At 39.0% G+C, this 20,455-nt stretch overlaps 1 protein-coding gene across 9 annotated transcripts in view; it reads right to left on the reverse strand.

Moving 5' to 3' along the window:
* Positions 1-15,216: 15,216 nt before the first annotated feature.
* The window catches only part of SLC16A9 (solute carrier family 16 member 9), a 54,835-nt gene continuing 49,596 nt past the window's right edge, over positions 15,217-20,455 (reverse strand). For all 9 annotated transcript variants that reach the window (XM_055092827.2, XM_034930606.3, XM_055092826.2 and 6 more), the window contains 2 exons: positions 18,122-19,036; positions 15,217-17,395 (listed from right to left, as the gene is read on the reverse strand). In XM_055092827.2, coding sequence (XP_054948802.1) covers positions 17,217-17,395; positions 18,122-19,036 — 1,094 coding nt within the window. In that variant the 3' untranslated portion in view covers positions 15,217-17,216. The remainder of the gene's footprint in view (positions 17,396-18,121; positions 19,037-20,455) is intronic.

The following is a 20,455-nucleotide window of genomic DNA, read 5'->3' on the forward strand; positions in this document are numbered from 1 at the left end:
CAGCAACTGCCACCCAGTAGGTCCAACCAGAATGCCTCACCCCAACTTACTGCACAGGTGGAGAGGACTTTCATAAGGAAGATGGCTAGGGATCACCCTTTAGTCAGACAGATGTTTCAAGTTATTTTTCCAGAACTGTGCATGTGACTCATCCACTTTCTCTCAAGGTAATTGCCAGAGGAGAGTATCAAGAATGATCAAAGCCAGGAATTCATTTTTGGCCATGAGACAAAGCAAAACAAATAAATCTCACATAGGGATGGAAACAGAAATTTTGGGCAAACGAGCATCATGCTCAATCATGTTTATGTTTTCAACAGAGTTTATATTTTCATCATACACAAGAATAAACTACTTAAGAATTATTTGTATTGATGATTTCCAATCACTTTCCCCCAATTCTCTATTGAACCCATTCTAATGAGACACTTGTGTGCTGGCTACTCCTGCAAACTACTTATCAAGATTACCAAATGATCTCCATGCTGTTGAAGCCAGTGATCAGTGTGCAGCCCTTACCTTACTTGATCCATCAGCATCATTTAACACAGCTCATCACTTCCTCTTTCTTGAATCACTTTCTTCACTTGGCTGTAGAGACATTATTCTCTCCTTTTCCTCCTATCTTACGGACTTGGTCCCTTTCAGTCTCTTTTGTTGATTTCATGGAATTCTCACACTTGGTCCTTGCCTCTCTTCACTCACTCCCTAGGTATCTCATCCAGACTTGTAGTTTTAAATACCTTCTATATGCCTGATGATTCCCAAGTACACAGACAGCAACCCTGAACTCCATGCTCGTACATCTTGCTTAACATCTCCACTTGGATGTATAGTAGCTATCTCAAACTTAACATAGACACCCCAGGGCTCTTATTTCACAATCTGCATAACTTTTCCCATCTCATCAAATGGCAACTCCATTCTTTTGGTTGCTGAAGCCAAAAGCCTTGGGATAATTTTTGCCTTTCTCCTTCATACCCCATACCAAACTTAATAAGTCTTGTTGACTGTACCTTGAAGTATATCCAGAATCTGGTTACACATCACCATTGCTAATCTATTCCAAGTTACCTTTATCTCCCAAATGAATCACTGTAATGGCTTCCTACCTTATCTCTCTGCTTTTCCCCCTTGTGTTCCTATAGTTCATTCTCAACAAAACAACCAGAAGGATTCTCTTAAAACATTAATCAGGGTCAGCCATGGTTGCTCATGCCTATAATCCCAGCACTTTGGGATGCTGGGGCAGGAGGATTGCTTGAGATAAGTAGTTCAAGACTAGCCTGGGCAACATAGTGAGACCTAATCTCTACAAAAAATAAAATAAAATGAAAAGCCAGGCATGGTGGTGCACATCTGTAATTCCAGCTACTCCAGGCTGAGGTGAGAGGATCACTTGAGCCCATGAGGTAAAGGTTGCAGTGAGCTGCAATTGCACTACTGCACTAAAGCCTGGGCAACAGAGTGAGACCCTGTCTGAAAAAAAAAAATTTGATCTATCACTTTTCTTCCTTCTTTCCTTCCTGCCTGCCTTCCTTTCTTCTTTCCTTTATTCCTCCCTCTCTCCCGTCCAATCTCTCTGCTCCCTGTCTCTCATCACTGGATTGGTCTCAACCTCATTTAATGCAAAAGCCAACATCCTTATAGTGGCCTATAAGGCTCTGTATGATGCCTGTAAGTTCCTTCATTCTCTGATCTCCTCTCTTTCTCATTCACTTTACTCCACCCATCACAGCTAAGCATATTCCTGCCTCAGTGCCTTGGAACTCTGTTGCTCTACCTAGTATCAGGGAACCTGCCCCCGATAGTCATGTAGGTTCTTTTCTATTTTCCCTAAGCATCGGCTGGGTTGAGAAAAAAAGGGACAGAGCACAAAAGAGAGAAATTTTAAAGCTGGGCATCCAGGGGAGACATCACATGTCAGTAGGTTCCGTGATGCCCCACAAGCCGCAAAACTAACAAGTTTTTATTAGTGATTTTCAAAGGAGTGGGAGTGTACAAATAGGGTGTGGGTCACAGAGATCACGTGCTTCACAAGGTAATAGAATATCACAAGGCAAATGGAGGCAGGGCAAGATCACAGGACCACAGGACGGGGCAAAATTAAAATTGCTAATGAAGTTTTGGGCACGCATTGTCATTGATAACATCTTATCAGGAGACAGGGTTTGAGAGCAGACAACCAGTCTGACCAAAAATTTATTAGCTGGGAATTTCCTCATCCTAATAAGCCTGGGAGCACTATGGGAGTCTGGGGCTTATTTCATCCCTACAGCTCGACCATAAAAGACGGCCGCACCCAAGGGGGCCATTTTAGAGGCCCACCCTCAGGGACGCATTCTCTTTCTCAGGGATGTTCCTTGCTGAGAAAAAGAATTCAGCGATATTTCTCCCATTTGCTTTTGAAAGAAGAGAAATATGGCTCTGTTCCACCTGGCTCACCGGCGCTCAGAGTTTAAGGTTATCTCTCTTGTTCCCTGAACATTGCTGTTATCCTGTTCTTTTTTCAAGGTGCCCAGATTTCATATAGTTCAAACACACATGCTCTACAAATAATTTGTGCAGTTAGCATAATCATCACAGGGTCCTGAGGCGACATACATCCTCCTCAGCTTACGAGATGACAGGATTAAGAGATTAAAGTAAAGACAGGCATAGGAAATCACAAGGGTATTGATTGGGGAAGTGATAAGTGTCCATGAAATCTTCACAATTTATGTTCAGAGACTGCAGTAAAGACAGGCATAAAAAATTATAAAAGTATTAATTTGGGGAACTAATAAATGTCCATGAGATCTTCACAATCCATGTCTTCTGCCATGGCTTCAGCCGTTCACTCCTTTCGGGGTCCCTGACTTCCTGCAACAACCTGGACTGCAATTTCCGTAGCTAGCCATGTAGCTTGCTTTCTCATTTGCATCATGACTCTACTCAAATGTCAACTCCTCAATGAAAAACCTCCCTGTCAATTATATCTTTAAAAACATCCCCATATCCTAGCCTGCTCATCCCTCTTACTCTTTCTGTCCATTGTGTGTATATATGTATGCACACACACACACAGATCTATTTGTTTTTGATCTCTCTGTCTTATATAAAATCTAAGCTTCTTAAGGCCACTATGGGGCTGGCACATGGTGGGTGTTCAGTTATTTCAATATAAATAACATGCAGGTACACTTAAGTATCAAATTTTCAAAATAAAAATAGCTGGCATATCACATGACTTTCGGCCTAGAATTCATAAATTTTAAATTATGTTTTGCACTATTTGTCTAGGTTTTAGATGCAGAGAGAACATCGCCTAACAGTTTCTGACATTGCAGGTCTGGTTGTGATGTGAGCAATGTGATTTGAAGGAGACGTCTCACAAGGGATTTCTGTGAAATAGTGAATTTAAAAGACTTCACCAAAAATTCCCATGCTCTCAGCAGATTTTCCTGTTTCCTTTTAGAAACTATCATAAGGGAGCTGATTTAAAAGATAAGTTATTTAATACATAGGACATCTAGCTAGTTGTTTAGGAAAAAACAATAAGCTTGATCCCTAGCTCACTGCTTACACTAACACAAATTTTAGGTGGATGGAAGTTTTATGTGTAAGAAATGAATCTGCAAGACGACACAATGGTGATTTCTTTCTTTCTCTCAAAACCCAGATTATGCTCACATGTGTGGTAATCATTTGCTTTAGGCCCCGCCCAAGTCTCAGGATTAAATCTTTTTTAAAAATTTTTTTGAGACTGGGTCTCACTCTGTTGCCCAGGCTGGAGTGCAATGTTGCAATTATAGTTCACTGCAACCTCCAACTCCTGAGTTCAAGCGATCCTGCCACCTCAGCCTCTTGCATAGCTGAAACTATAGTGCATGCAACCACACCCAGCTAATTTTTAATTTTTTAAGTAGAGATGGGGTCTCACTATGTTGCCCAGGCTGACTTCAAACTGCTAAGCTCAAGAGAGCCTCCCGCCTCAGCCTCCGAATGTGCTAGAATTACAGGCATGAGCTACCACGCTCAGCCAGTTAAATCTTTATTAGTCATTCTTGCCAATTTCATCTCCAATGCAGTGACTGAACTGGAAATGGTCATGCAGCATGATTTGGACCCAAGTCCAGCCATGGGCCTTCTGAGAATGCTTTTCCACTTTGTCCAAACATGAAGTCTGAGGAGAAGCCTTCATTTTCTATTTTTATGGTTGTCTGCATATGACAGAACAGTGGCAGCCCTTGGAGGCCATAAGGACAGCCAGCCTAAGAGGATAAACTACTATACTTATGATTATAAAACAAAAAGATGAAAACAACTTAGGTCCTTGATGACAATGTTATGTCACAAAATTAACTATGCTGGAATTTTCCTAGCTCCAGACTTTTTGCTATGCAAGATAATAAATATTCTTAATATACATCCTTATAATTTTTAATGTTAGTATTCTGTAGTCTGTAACCAAAAATATCCTGATACATTTAAAAAATAATTTGAAGTTGAGAAGGCCTTCCTAAGCATGGAACAAAACTCATAAGGCATAAATGGGAAGTATTTATAAAAATTCACTCCATACTATGTAAACTTTGTATTATAATTACACAAATAAGCAAATAAGTAAAAATATTAGCTATTATCTAAGCCACTATCTAAATTATACAAATAACTCATAGCTACTAAGTTACTATCTAAGCTACTAAGTTATACAAATTTATATTTTAAATCAATTTGAGAAAACATGATAAAAATGAGTTAAACATAAAAAATAAAAAAAGCTTTAACATGGCAAAAGATGTGATAAATAAGAAGACAAATGAGAAAATGGGAAAAACCAATTTCAACTTATAGTACAGACAAACAAGGGGTAAATATCCCTAATATAGAATAGAAAGGGTTTCTGAAAATAGGGAAAAAACAGGCAAACTCTCCTGTAGAAAAAGAGAATTTGCAAATAAAGGAATACAAGTATCCCTTAAATGCATAAAAAGATATTCAGTCTCACTCATAATAGGAGAAATACAAATTAAAAGTGCACAAATAAACCCAAGTATCAAATTGGTGACTTAGTCACACGGAGAGAAACCATTTCAAGGGACTATAACATAGTTGGCTCACACATCTAGAATAGGTTACTCTAGAGACAAAAAGAACTAGAAAACAGTTTTCAGTTATCATATTATTAGTAATAATTATAATTTACTGTTATTTTGAAAATGTTATACAAATAGTAGGATAAAGCAAATACTTACATTACTGTCATTCGAAAATCAGGATTTTTAGCAACAGAGAAGAATTTAAATACAAAATCAACGAAGTTAGATAAAAAAAGTGACCATTGATTTAAATTAGAGTTGTCAGTATTAACTCATGATGCATTTTCTGCTTACAAAACAAAAATACCAATTTTGCAGAAGCAATCTCCAACCCAGTAGCAATGAGTATCTCTAGTACCCACATTACAGTCTAAAAGCTATCCCCAAAGACTCCTTGGAGGAATAGCTAATTCCAGATCTGGGGCAAAAAAATATCCAGGATGATCCTAAAATATCTTATCCTATTGGGAAGTAAAAAAACTATCAAGGACTACTGACCTTCTGCGGACTTCAGACTCAGGAGTCAATTTGGTAGAAAATTTGAGCATCAGACAACAACAACAACAAAACTGCCATTGCTGAAATTCTCCCTCCTCCAAAATTTAAAATCCATGAGTTCACAATAATATTTGCCCTCAAGGGAGGGAAAAACTCATTCATTGGTCAACTCAGAATCAACTAGGTTGATTTCATATCTTGGCTATTGTAGATAATGTTGCAATAAACATGAAGGTGCAGATGTCTCTCATATAATGAATTCCTTTCCTCTGGATAAATTCCCAGTAGTGGGATTACTGGAACATATGGCAGTTCTATTTGCAGTTTTTTGAGGAACCTCCATACTGTTCTCCATAGTGGCTGTACTAGTTTACATTCCCACAAACAGTGTATAAGAGTTCCCTTTTCTCTGCATACTTGCCAGCATTTGTTATGCTTTGTCTTTTTGATAATAGCCATCCTAATTGGGGAAGATGATACCTTACTGCCGTTTTGACTTGCATTTTCCTGAGATTAGTGATGTTGAGCATTTTTTCATATTTATTGGCCACTTGTATGTCTTGTTTTTTTAATTTAATTTTTATTTTTTTAAGAGATGGGGTCTCACTTTGTTGCCCAGACTGGAGTTCAGTGGTATGATTATAGATCATTGCAGCCTTGAACTCCTGGCCAAGCAACCATGTGCCTATGCTCCTGGCAAGAGTAACAGCACTGTGGCCTCAATCCTAGTGAGCTAGTCTCCAGGTCAGCCAACCCACTGTGTATACATATAAGCCCTTGGCCTGTAAAACAGCCTGGTGAGCCCAACACCAACAACACTGCTGCCACAACCTCTCTCAGCCTTGGCCACTGAGAAATTTTTACATGCCACTAGTGTGGATTGTAGCTGAAGAAACTACACAAAGACTACACTGCTAAATCTACCTAGAACAAAGGCCAACATATCCCACGAAACTGATACCCCACGACCCATTCATACAAATAAATATTTCCTGACAAATTCTGGTTATTATATTATATTATATTATATTATATTATATTAGCTATTATAGACGGGATTTGCCTTCTTGATTTCTTTTTTGACTAGTTTGTTGTTCATGTATAGAAATACTACTGATTTGTGTATGTTAATTTTGTATCCTGCAGCTTTACTGATTCATTTGTCAGTTCTAAGAGATTTTTGGTAGAGTCTTTGGCTTTTTCTACATACAAGAGCATGTCATCTGCAAACAGGGAAAAGTTTACTTCTTTCTTTCCAATTTGGATGTGTTTTATTTCTTTCTTGCTTAATTGTTCTGTCTAGGACTTACAGTACTATGTTGAATAAGAGTGGTGAGAGTGGACATCCTTGTTTTGTTCCAGTTCTTAGAGGAAAACCTTTCAGCTTTCCCCTGTTCAGTAAGATGTTAGATGTGGGTTTGTCATATATGACCTTTCCTTCTATGCCTAATTCATTGAGAGTTTTTATCACTTTGGGATTTTTGTTTGATCATTTGATCAAATGCTTTTTCTGCATCTATTGAGATGATCCTATCATTTTTATCCTTTATTCATTGATGTGATCTATGATGTTTATTGACTTGCATATATTAAACCATCCTTATATTCCTGGGATAAATCTCACTTGATTTTGACATATTATCTTTTTAATGTGTTGTTGGATTAGGTTTCCAAGTATTTTGTTGAAGATTTTTGCATCCATATTTATTAAAGATATTGGCCTGTAGTTTTCTTTTTTGTTGCTGTTCTGTTCTTACCTGGTTTGGGTATCAGGGTAATGCTGGCCTCATAGAATGAGTTAGAAAAAATTCCCTTTGCTTCAGTTCTTTGAGATAGTTTGAGAAGAATTGGTATTAATTCTTGTTTAAAGATTCGAGATAATTCAGGGGTGAAGCCATCTGTCTTAGACTCTTCTCTTTTGGAAGACTTTTTTTTTTTTTTTTTTTTGAGACAGAGTCTCACTCTGTCACCAAGGCTGGAGTGCAGTGGCCCGATCTTGGCTCATTGCAACCTCTGCAATGAGGTTGCAGTGATTCTCCTGCCTCAGCCTCCCAAGTAGCTGGGACTACAAGTACATGCCACCATGCCCAGCTGATTTTTGTATTTATAGTAAAGACAGGTTGTTGGCCAGGCTGGTCTTGAACTCCTTACCTCAGACGATCCACCCACCTTGGCCTCCCAAAGTGCTAGGATTACTGGAATGAGCCACCATGCCCAGGCTGTTGGAAGACATTTTATTACTGATTCAATCTTATTAATTGTTGTTGTTCTACTCAGGTTTTCTATTTCTTTTTGTTCAATCTTGGTAGGTTGTATGTGTACAGGAATTTATCCATTTCCTCTAGATTTTTAGATTTATTGGCATATAGTTGTTTAAGATATTTTCTAATGATCCTGTATATTTCTGTGGCATCCATTGTGATGTCTCCTTTTCTTTATCTGATTTTATTTATTTGTGTTCTTTTTTTTTTTCTTAGTCTAACTAATGACTTGTTGGTTTTGTTTATCTTTTCAAAAACAACAGCTTTTTGTTTTGTTGATGTTTTGTGGGGATGTTTTTTCTCGATTTCATTTATTTCTGCTCTGATCTTTATTATTTCTTTCCTTCTACTAATTCAGGGTTTGGATTGTTCTTGCTTTTCTAGTTCCTTGAGGTGCATCTTTAGGTTGTTTATTTGAATCTTTCTAGTTTTTTAAATAGGTATTGATTGCAATAAACTTGAGTCTTAATACTGCTTTTGCTGTGTCCCATAGGTTTGGGTGTGTTGTGTTTTTTATTTTCATAGTTTTAAGAAATTTTTTTATATTTCATTCTTAATTTTTTTCTTCACCCATTGGTCATTCAGGAGCATGTTGTTTAATTTTCATGTATTTGTATAGTTTCAAATGTTTCTTTTCTTATTGATGTCTAGTTTTATTCTATTATGGTCACATAAGATACTAGATATGATTTGATTTTTTTAAATTCAGACTTGTTTTGTGTACTAACACATAGTCAATACTGGAGAATGTCCCATGTGCTTATGAAAAGAATGTGTATTCTGCAGGTGTCAGGTAAAATGCTTTGTAAATATCTGTTAGGTTCATTTGGTCTATGGTGCAGCTTAACTTCAGTGTTTCTTTGTTGATTTTCTGTCTAGATTATCTCTCACAATGATGAGAGTGAGATGTTGAAGTCACCAACTATTACTGTATAAGGATCTCTGTTTTACTTTAGATCTAATAATATTAGCTTTATATATCTAGGTGCTCCAGGGTTGGGTAAATATTTACAATTGTTATATTCTCTTGCTAATTGGTCCCTTTACTATTATCTAATGTCTTTGTCTCTTTTTGCAGCTTTTAACTTGAAATCTGTTTTGTCTAATACCAGTATAGCTATTCCTGTTCACTTTTGGTTTCCATTTGCATGGAATACCATTTTCCATCCCTTCACTTTCCGTCTATGTGTGCATTTACAGGTGAGGTGAAATTCTTATAGGCAACATATAGTTGAGTCTTGTTTCTGAAATCCATTTAGCCAGTCTATATCTTTTAAATAGGGAATTTAATCCATTTACATTCAAGATTATTATTGATAGGCAAGAATCTACTCTTGCCATTTTATTGTTTTTTGGTTCTTTTGTATATTCATTGTTCCTTACTTTCTTTCTCATTGCTTATTTTTGTAGGTGGGTGGCTTTCTGTAGTGATAAGGTTTGATTCCTTTTTCTTTCTCATTTGTGTATTGGCTCTGCCAGTGAGTTTTATAGTTTTCATGATAGTGGTTTTACTTCCAGATGTCAGACTCCCCTGAGCATTTCTTGTAAGACTAATTGATCTAGTGGTGATGAATTCCCTTAGTTTTTGCTTGTCTGCAAAAGATTTTATTTCTTCTTCATTTCTGAAGGATAGCTTTGCTGGGTATGATATTCCTGGCTGGCACTTTTTTTCTTCTAGCATTTCAAATATATCATCCCATTCTCTCCTGGCCTGTAAGGTTTCTGTTGAGGAATCTGCTATTAGTCTAATAGGCATTTCTTTATATGTGACTTGATGCTTTTCTCTTGCTACTTTTAAAATTCTTTCTCTGTCTTTGACTTTAGACAATCTGACTCTAGTGTGCCTCAGAGAGAACCTTTTGGGTTGAATCTTTCTGGGGTTCTTTGAACTTCCTGGACCCGGATGTCCATATCTCTCCCAAGACTTGGGAAGTTCTCTGCTATTATTTCATTAAATATATTTTTCTCAACTTTTCCATTCTCTTCTCCTTCTGGAATGCCCATTATACAAATATTTGTTCACTTAATGGTGTCTCATAAATCCTCTGGGCTTTCTTCATTCTTTTTTCTTTTTTCTTCTTTTATTTCTGTCTGCCTGTGTTATTTCAAATAATCTGTCTTCAAGTTTAAAAATTATTTCTTTTGCTTGGTCTAGTCTGCTGTTGAAGCTGTCAGTTGTACCTTTTATTTCTTTTCTGAATTCTTCAGCTCTAAGATTTCTGTCTGGTTCTTTTTTATAATATCTCTGTGGAATTTCTTATTCAAATCATGAATTGCTTTCCTGATTTCATCGAATTGTCTATCTGTATTCTTTTGTATCTCACTGTGTTTCCTTAAGATTATTATTTTGAATTCTTTTCTGACATTTTAATAAATTTCCTGTTGATTGGAATCTGTTACTGGGGAATTCTTATTTTTATTTGGAGATGACATGTTTCCTCGCTTTTTCATGGTTGATGTGTTCTTGTGTTAATTTCTATGCATCTAGTGGAAAAGTCACCTCTTCCAATTTTAAGAATTAGGTTTTGTCAGGAAAAATTTATTTGTATGAATGGGTCTTGGGATATCATTTTGGTGGGATATGTTGGCCTTTTTTCTAGGTAGATTTAACAGTGTCGTCTTTGTGTAGTTTCTTCAGCTACAATCCACACTAGTGGCACGTAAAAATTTCTCAGTGGCCAAGGCTGAGAGAGGTTGTGGCAGCAGTGTTGTTGGTGTTGGGCTCACCAGGCTGTTTCACAGGCCAAGGGCTTATGCGTATTCACAGTGGGTTGGCCAACTTGGGGACTGGCTCACTAGGATTGAGGCCACAGTGCTGTTACTCTTGCCAGGAGCATAGGCACATGGTTGCTTGGCCAGGCTGGGGGAGTGCCTACCCGGAGAAGTTTGCAGAGTTTTTCTCAGGTCCAGAATGCAGGCAGACAGCTGCTTGGTCAGTCTGGGGACATATGTGTTAGGGGCAGCCCTTAGGGCTATTTCTCAGGTCTAGGATGTGGTAACACAGCTTCTCAGCTGACCTGAGTGCATGACTGCTGGAGGTGACCCAGGGGGCTATTTCTCTATCTTAGAACACAGACATAAAGCTGCTTGGTCAGCCTAGAAGCATATCTACTGTGGGTGGCCCACAAAACTATTTTTCAGGTCCAAAAATGAGCACGTGGCTGCCAACCTGGCCTGGTGACTTGTTTGTCAGGGGAGCCACGAGGCTGATTCTCAGACTCATGACATTGCTGCATGACTGCTCGGCTAACCTGGTGATGTTTCTGCAGGGAATAGCCCACCAGCACTGTTGTGTAGGTCCAGGATGCAAGCACAGGCATGAGGCTGTGCCCACTAGAAGCGGCCCATGGAGCTGTTTCTCAAGCCCAATACATGGGTGAACAGTTGCTTGGCTAGCCTGGAGGCATGCCCACCAGGAGCAACCTGCAGGACTGTTTCTCAGGCCCTTGTTGGGGATGCAGGGCCATTGGACAGTCCAGCGGCTTGTCTGTGGAGGGCAAGGGTGCTACAGGGCTGTTTCCAGATCCTGGACGCATTTCCACTCCACTGGCCCAGAGGCATATCAGCTGCTTGGAGGCTTAGGGACCACTTCTGCTTAGGATAGGGTATGCAGCCATTTGGCCAGCTCAAGGGAGGGGTCACCCTGGGTGGGACTGCCAGACCATTTTTTGGCTGGAGGTGCAGCAGTAGAGGTTGGTTTATTGGCTGTGCAGGACCAGAGTCACAGCTGATTATGGGCTCTGGCTCCACACTGCTGGCGTTGTGGCATTCAGTCATCTGTGTGGACTTGTGGAATGAAGCTGGAGCACCAGTGCTGGAGAGGTGCAGTGGCTGCTCGCCCCTAGAGCAGGGTACATTCAAGGGGTGACTTTGATCTCAAGATGGCACTGTGCTGAGCAGCTTGGTTCACAGAGGCTCGAGGGTAGATAGGGAGTACACACCTTGTACTCCTAATCTGGGGCAATGCAGCTGAGTGAATCCCCAGCAGCTCTCCAAACTGGGCTCAGGACTTGTGAGGACTGCAGAATTTTCCTGTTGTAAGGACTGTAGCTGTCTGCAGTATCAATGAGGGCTGGTGGGGATCTTCTGCATCCTTTCCCATGCAACGGGAAGTCCCTCCTGTCTCTGGGACAATCCGATCTAGGTGGAGGAGACAGGGCTGCAGACGCCAGGTACCTCCACACTGCCCTCCTAGACTTCCAATCACCACAGGTGTATCTCCACTGTCCCTCTGTACTCCAGCACTCTCCCTTCAACACTGCAGTCAAATTTTAGCTGTGTATTTCTTTCCTTGGTTCTTTCATGTGAGCTGAAAGAGTGCCAGGCTTCTCCAGTTAGCCATCTTGCTCCCCTAAATCCATTCTTTTGGGAATCTTAATGTGAGTCAGACATGACTGAACTCCACTGGGCCAATGCTGAAGGACCATCCCAGCTCCAGAATTTCCCACAGGAGCTGAAGCTTCTGTTACAACTGCATTGCCATCTAACTTATTCTGATCAGCTCTGGGGCACCGATGAGCTCAAAGAGTACAGGAACCTTGTCTATCTTGTTCATTATATCCTTGGTACCTGGGAGAGTACCCAACACATACTAGGGGCTCACTTAAGAAGTGTTGGATGAATAAGAAATGAAGTACTTCAACCTGTCAGGAAAGAGCCAGACCCCAAATGTCCTAAGATAAGAAGGCATCTTTGTGGTATCTTGACAGTCGAGCAGCCAGTCTTGCCAACACCTTTAGAACTTAAACAGGACGAGACATGGTTTGTGAAGTACCTGTAACAATACTGGGCACATAAAAGCCCTTCAAGAAAGGTGTCTCCCTCCCTCTCTGCTCTGATGACCCTGTGTACTTGGCATTATCTCACCATGTTGGGATTTCGGTTGTCCTCAGTTTCCTGGTGGGAAAGAGACTATGAAACAGAGTTTGCATGCAGGAAGTTTATTAGGGAGTGCTTTCCAGAAAAATGGCTGCTCCGTTGTTGCTAGTGTTCTAAAGTCATTTGGGCTGCCCTTGGCAATGCCCTATTATAGCTGTAGATATTCAGCAGTTTTCAGATTTAAGCTGGAGGAATAACAACTTGCTTTATCACATCAGGAACTTCCCAGGAAGAAGAAATAAATATCTTTGTGGCTATGTAGTTTTAAGGTGACCTATCACAGGAAAGCACTTGACCACAGTTAATTATTATGTATTGAAAACATGTTGCTTACCAAAGATTTTAGGATATCTTTTTTTATTAAAAACTGATTAAATTTAAATTTATTTTTTCTTTTTGCAAGGAGAAAGAATAAAAGTAAATGACTCATTAGGACAAGGAATGCATGCAGCAAAAAAACAACTAATGCGGCTGAGCTCCACTAGGAATAGAATCCCAGGAGACCTGGCAAGAAATTGCACTCCCTCAAGAGTAAGTCTCAAAGGCTGGAAAGCAGTGAGGTAAGGGCCCTGAGCCGAAGCCAATTAGTACTCGGTAAACAAATCGGATCATTTTGCTTTCTGCCCAATTTCAGGCCCACCTTCTGAGCAGCTCAGATGAGAGTTCTTAAGAGAGGAAAAAGTTCAAATTCCCATAGCAATTCAATTTACAAAGTGGCTTCTATTTGATTTGTGGAGGAACAGCCTGTGTTTTGTTTTGTGTCAAAGCTTCTGAACGGCAATTCCAAAAAAATGTGCTGAGTCATGAATCCCTAGGGAAAGAAGATTTTGACAAGAACAGGCAAAAGCTGTGACAGTTATGTGATTAGGAATAACAGAGGCTCATTATTCTTCCAAATGAAGCCCTTTAATGCAAACATTAACCCTACACCTGTTCCTGGAACACTTGATGCCTCCCTCAGGTACAGAGAAGCAATACATTTAACAATGACAATGACAAAAATAATAGCTAATATTTTATTGGACATCTACTACATATCAGGTATATATATTGGGAATTTTATTTAATTCCCACAATAGCCCTATGATGTGTTTTATAAATGAGGAAACTGAGGCTCTGAGAGGCTAAATAATTCGCTCACAGTCACCTGGCCACAGGGACTGAGATAGGCAATCTGGTTGTGGAATCACAACCTTAACAAGTATGTACACTGCAGTCCCAAGTATTATCCATGTATTCATAGAGCTCTGATCATTTTAACTGACTGAGATTAAACTCCTTACTCAAAGAGGGATTTTACTGACATCCTTCATATACAATTGACTATATAGCAGACGGTCCCAAGATATTTTTTTCTTTTTGAGATGCGGTCTCATTCTGTCACCAAGGCTGAAGTGCAGTGGTACAATCTTGGCTCACTGCAGCCTCCAACTCCTGGGTTCAAGTGACTCTCCTGCCTCAGTCACCTGAGTAGCCAGGATTGCAGGCATGTGCTACCACACCTGGCTAATTTTTGTATTTTTAGTTGAGATGGGGTTTCACCATGTTGACCGGGCTGGTCTCCAAATTCTGGCCTTGAGTGATCTGCCCACCTCGGTCTCGCAAATTGCTGGAATTACAGATATGAGCCACTGCACCCGGCCCAAGATTGTTACTAATGAAGGAGAAAGTGCATGGTACTGCTAATGTAAATCATGTATTTTATGTGTTCAATATAATATTCCTTCTAAATAAAAGAGAAAATGAGATGTCCTTTGTTTCAAAATGGAGCTCCCCTTTATGTCCTGGAACATCCTGAGTTAGGATAATTCTATACCAACTGCTAAGCACCGAGGCTACCTAAGGTCACTGGACTGGTTGGCTGGCATAAATGTTTGGTCATGACCTCCCAGTACTGGAACTCCTGGTTCTTGGGAACTGTTCCTCATGAGCCCTTTAAAGGTCGGTGGCTGAACCTTCTTCCCTGCTGACATGATTACCCTACAAAAAATTTTCTCTGTTCACTAAAGGATTGGCTTTAGAGCAACCCTCCTGGCCAGGCCTAATTTCTGAACCATGTTAGAAATTAAAGGGTTTACTTTAATTTCTACGAAGAGAAAATTTTTGCATTTTGATTTTGGAAATTACTTATACTTTTATAATATGTTGTCCATAGTATTATGACAATTATGTTTTAGATCATAAAATGAGGGTCATAATCTTCATCTCACAAGGTTATTATGAGGGTTAAACAACATAAGCTTGAAACATATTAAGAATTCTATAAATTATTATTAAGAATTAAGACCTGCAGAGTACTCTTTACCACAAGAGGTAAAGCTGATAAACTAGCTTTTTGGAAGGCAATGGTCAAAGTAGCTAAGCATTTTGAATATGCTTTTGTCCAATAACCATGTTCCAGAGTCTGAATTATGCCAGGTAATTTATAGTTTCACATTCAAGTGACATGTCACTATAATTGGGTGGAGAACTAAGAGGAGAAAAAGCAACCAAACTGATGCAAAACAAAGAAAAATATTTTATTGTAACTTAAAATTCATCCCCTAGACAACAGATAATGCCCACATTGGATGTTATTTAGCAGACATAGTGAAGATGCCTTTGGACAATTATCAGCATTGATGAATATGAAGATGTCACATCAAAGTCAAACTTTTTCAGGTTATTGGGTTTCCTGAACATAACATTGGCAAAAAGGAACTTTCAACACAACAAGTAGTTTAGTTTTTTTTTTTTATGTCACTTATTTTATTTACTAACCTTGACAGGGACTAAAGAATGAGGTACAGAAAACTTTCCAGAAGTCTGAGTGTGTTGTAGAAGTCCAAGACATCTTGGAGCTCCATTATTGCATTATTAAGTAGAATGAACTGTTATGAAATTCTCCATATTCCAGGTTTACTACATAGAAAAGTACTATTTACCTACCTCACAGAGGTGTTGTGAGGATTCGTGTTTATAAAGTGCTTCAGGCGCCTTGGAAGAAAGGCAACATACAAGTATAAAATAATCATACATACTTCAAAATAAATGAAAAGATGATTTTGGCACAATGGGAAGGGTGCCTCCTATTTAAAGAACACTTGGCTATTTGTTTATAAAATCCCCTGACCTCTTGGGTTTTAAAAAATATATTATTTAAAAGAATAAATGTTTTTCCATTGCCAATCTTATAAAAATTCTCAATCCAGGCTGTGTTATCAGAATCACTTGAAGAGCTCAGTAAAATTATAGATGTTTGGGCAACAGCCTACACCAGCAGAATTAAAAGTTCTATGCATGATACCCAGGTACCTATATTTTCAAAAAGATCTACAGGGAATTCTGATGCATACCAAAGTTTAAAACCCATTTCTTTAGAAAAAAAATCAATGTATTAAACATTGGAGTTTATCCCAAGGACATTTTTCTTAAGGTTAAATGCAACTGAATAAGGGTATTAATTTCTTATTGCCCTTTTCCATTCCCATATCCCATGCAGACTTAGAGCATGCATAGCACACACACACACACACTCACGTTTAATTCTGCCCTTGAATTATATTTGATAGTGGTAAAATCTGATAGTAGCAAATAAATGCTTCACTGGGAGGATATGCAAGAACTTGCAGCTCATCCCCACTGTGCCCAAAGCAAATGGATGTTTCCCATTTGCCAGAACGGAATGATTGAGAAATGTGTTTCCAATTTGGAAACAGGTAAAATTAGCACTTCCCAGGAAACATCAGCTGAGTGGATGGCCAAGAAGCAAAAGTGAGCAAGGTTGGAGTGGTCAACCATGAAGAAAGTCTACAGTGACTACTTCTCCATTTGGAGTTCACCCACATCTCAGCAAATACCTTAGGAACTGAAACAGTTGCTCAGTGGGTACCAAACAACATGTGAGTACTTCAGTGAGGTAAATAGAATAATGAAAACTGGTGACTGTAGGTTAAAATATCTTTTTTAAAAAAATGACCAATTTGCTCCACTGCAATTCTTAAGGCTGTTTTAGTCGCCACTTTAATTTCCTGGCTGGCGTGAAGTCTTCTGTTTACTAGCAAGTCAAACATAGAGAAGAGAATGATTTATTTCCTAGTGGGCTTCACACATATCTTATCATGATGCTTGCATCACTTTTAAAATAGGAGCAGTCTCTCTAGGTGCCTTGCAGTGGATTAAATGGAGTTGGCAGAGAAATTATACTTCTTTACACAGAGAAAGCCTTCTGAGGCTGGTCAAACTTTTTACAATGTTAAGAACTAGTGAATAACAGCAAAACAGAATAGTCCCATTGATGGTGTGGGGAGGAGAAATAGAAAAAAATACGAGATAGAGGCTACGCATACACTACATAAAAAATAGGATATGTAAAAAAAAATAATTCATTCAGAGTCAGTCATTGTGAAATTTTGCTATGAGAAAATAGTCTTGACTCTAGAAAATTTGCTTGAGAATCTGTTAAAATATCGTTGCTATATGGTATAAAATAGCAAAAATAGTGTCTTCCAATATTCCTCTAAACATTAGAGGCAACTTTGTACAAGAAAGTTGTTGGAGCTGGCTTGGGGAGTTGCTTGTTGCATGTATCCCAAGAGGGCAAGGCTGCCAGCAGCAGAATAAAACCTCCCAGCAGGACACAGAAGCCACTAAAATAAAATGCAATCTCATAGGTCTGGGTCCAGTCATAAAACCAACCTGAAAAGACAGTAAGAAAAAAAGTAAGTTTCATGGAAATAGTATGAACATCCATCCCATACCCTAATTATATCAGTTTTATATATAGTTATAATTAGTATATATATTACTCCACTACTTCCAACGTGGTTTACTGGGAGTTAGAAGAAGAGAATCTCTCAAATATTTGGATAAGAATAAGCAGGCAGGCCGGGTGCGGTGGCTCACGCCTCTAATCCCAGCACTTTGGCAGGCCGAGGCGGGGGGATCACGAGGTCAGGAGATGGAGACCATCCTGGCTAACACGGTGAAACCCCGTCTCTACTAAAAAAAAAAAAAAAAAACATTAGCCGGGCGTGGTGGCAGGTGCCTTTAGTCCCAGCTACTCAGGAGGCTGAGGCAGGAGAATGGCATGAACCCAGAAGGCGGAGCTTGCGGTGAGCCGAGATCACGCAACTGCACTCCAGCCTGGGCGACAGTGCAAAACTCCGTCTCCAAAAAAAAAAAAAAAAAAAAAAGCAGGCATTTTGAGTTTCTCCCAAATAAAGAGTGAACACAAATCCCAGAGCATGCATATTCGCTTTCTCAATTATATCAAAGCAGTCTTGAATAAATCATTACCATGAGATGTTCCATGCAGATTTATTTTGTACAAATCTGTGCTACTATTACAATCTGGACCTCTATATCTGGAGATATGACAAGGAAGAACAGTAAAATGGGATGATTTTAAGATAAATATCTTACCAACGATGGGTGGTCCTAGGCTATTTCCAAGTCCAGCAAAGAACATTAATATCCCATAGGCATGGGCTAATTTTTCAATTCCCACAGTCTTCGTGGTCACATATGGAAAGATGGACCAATTACCAGTAAGAAACCCTAGGATCCCAGAAAGCAACGCCAATGTGACATAGCTTTTGGCAAATGGAATTGCACACAAGGCTAGGCCCATGATGATTAAGGTAGCAACATAAAGATACAAGGTATTAATCCACTTGAAGTCAGCCAGTATCCCTAAAAGCAGTTTACCAACTGCTGTCATAATGCCTATAATGGAAATAAGTGGCATAATAAACTCTTCTTCTTTCACGTTTGAACTTCTTGCTACATCTTCCATAAGTAATGAAGGTGGAAACCCTCCGATGTCAAAGAGTAAGATAGCAATGAAAAGGGCTGAAAATACTTTGTTTTTAAAAAGAGCCACAGTTTCACCACAGTAGTTTTTATATAACTGCCACTTCCTCTTGGCAAGCTGTTTGCAAAAATATGTCTGTTCTGCAACTTTCTTTTTGTACGTTTCAGGCTCTTTTGTGTGTGTCACTGTGGGGTTTTTATGAAGTAGGCTGTCTTGTTTCCAGTCACCATTGGCTAACGTGATCCTGCATTTTTCCTCACTACTGTAGCTCTTGTCAAGAATGTTTATGTTTTCTTCCAGATTCTTTCCTTTTTCATTGTAAATGGAGTATTTATCTGGTAGATCTTCTGGAGCTATTTTTTTAGGCAATGGACAATCAGAAGATTGGAGGGGTCTCATCAGACTGCCACAGGCTAATATATTTAAAGCTAAAGCACCCACAATCAGCAAGCATCCATCCAGTCCATAGAACTCAACCAGCATCCTCTGCAGAGCAGCATATATGAAAAGGCCAACGCTTGAACCTAAAAAGGGAATGGGAACTGTTCAACCTCGTAATCTGAGGCTCTCAGGATTAGAATTTGTAGTATCACAATTCAATTTATTTTTTATACTGGCATTTATATGTAACTTCATATTAAAATCATATTAAGAAGATAGAAGATAACAATAATAACAATAATATAGTAATACTGATAGAACATTTAAGAATTAGAATTTGCAGCTCAGACACTGTTAAGCACTTTACATCGCACGATCATGTTTAATGCTTTTACTGATCCCATTGAGTAGGTCCTATTATTATTCCCAATCTAGAGATGCAGTGACCTAGGGCTGGAATGGTTGAGAACTTTGCCATAGATCAAAAATCTGTAAAGAACATAAATAGGATTCACACTCAGTCAGTTTGACCCCAATAGCCCATATTCTTAACAAGTATCATGGGCTGGGTGTGGTGGCACAGGCCTGTAATCCCAGCACTTTGGGAGGCCGAGGTGGGTGGATCACGAGGTCAGGAGTTCGAGACCATCCTGGCCAACATGGTGAAATCCCGTCTCTACTAAAAATACAAAAATTAGCCGGGCATGGTGACACACGCCTGTAGTCCCAGCTACTTGGGAGGCTGAGGCAGAAGAGTCACTTGAACCCAGGAGGTAGAGGTTGCAGTGAGCCAAGATTGCACCACTGCACTCCAGCCTGGTGACAGAGTGAGACTCCGTCTCAAACAAGCAAACAAACAAACAAACAAAAAAACCCAAAAACCAAGTATCATCATGAAACTATTTTCTTTGCACTTATTATGTGCCAGGCTCCATGCTACGTATTTATTCCAGAAAAGTAAATTTTCATATTTTACTTTTTAAAAATAGTATATTGCAGTTTAAGGATATTTATAATGGCTTGATAGTTCAAATCCATTGCTGAATCACCGGAATGAGTGATTCATCCTTTTCACGCATTAATACAATTATGAGAAAAGTAGAATTTTTTTAGGGTATTTAAATTACAAAATATGCTGGTTTACACATCTATGTACACTGTGAATAATTCACCTTTTTAGCACTGATCACACTAAACACACAGGGTTGCCAAGTTATGGTAGCCTAATCAATTGGTACTGTTCTCATCTGGTTCTGATTTCAATCTTTAATAAACTGAGCATTTTTAAATGTAAATGTCATTGGGAAATGTCATGTGAAAAATCAGGAAAAAAATAGTCTGAAAAGGTTGATCATATGTTTAAAATGGTCAGTATTAAATTACATTATAATCTCATCAGGATGCCAATAGGACCAAGCTCAGAGGCATCACTGATTGCATGGATAAGATTGCTATAAAAACCCATCTTATAAAACAATTCTTCCAAATAGCCAAATGGCTCTGCCTTAGAGTTGTAAGAAAATATTTTCTTTGGGACCTCAGTTGTCCCTTCTTAACATTTT

The sequence above is a fragment of the Pan paniscus genome, chromosome 8, assembly GCF_029289425.2.
Source record: "Pan paniscus chromosome 8, NHGRI_mPanPan1-v2.0_pri, whole genome shotgun sequence".
NCBI classification, from domain to species: domain Eukaryota; kingdom Metazoa; phylum Chordata; class Mammalia; order Primates; family Hominidae; genus Pan; species Pan paniscus.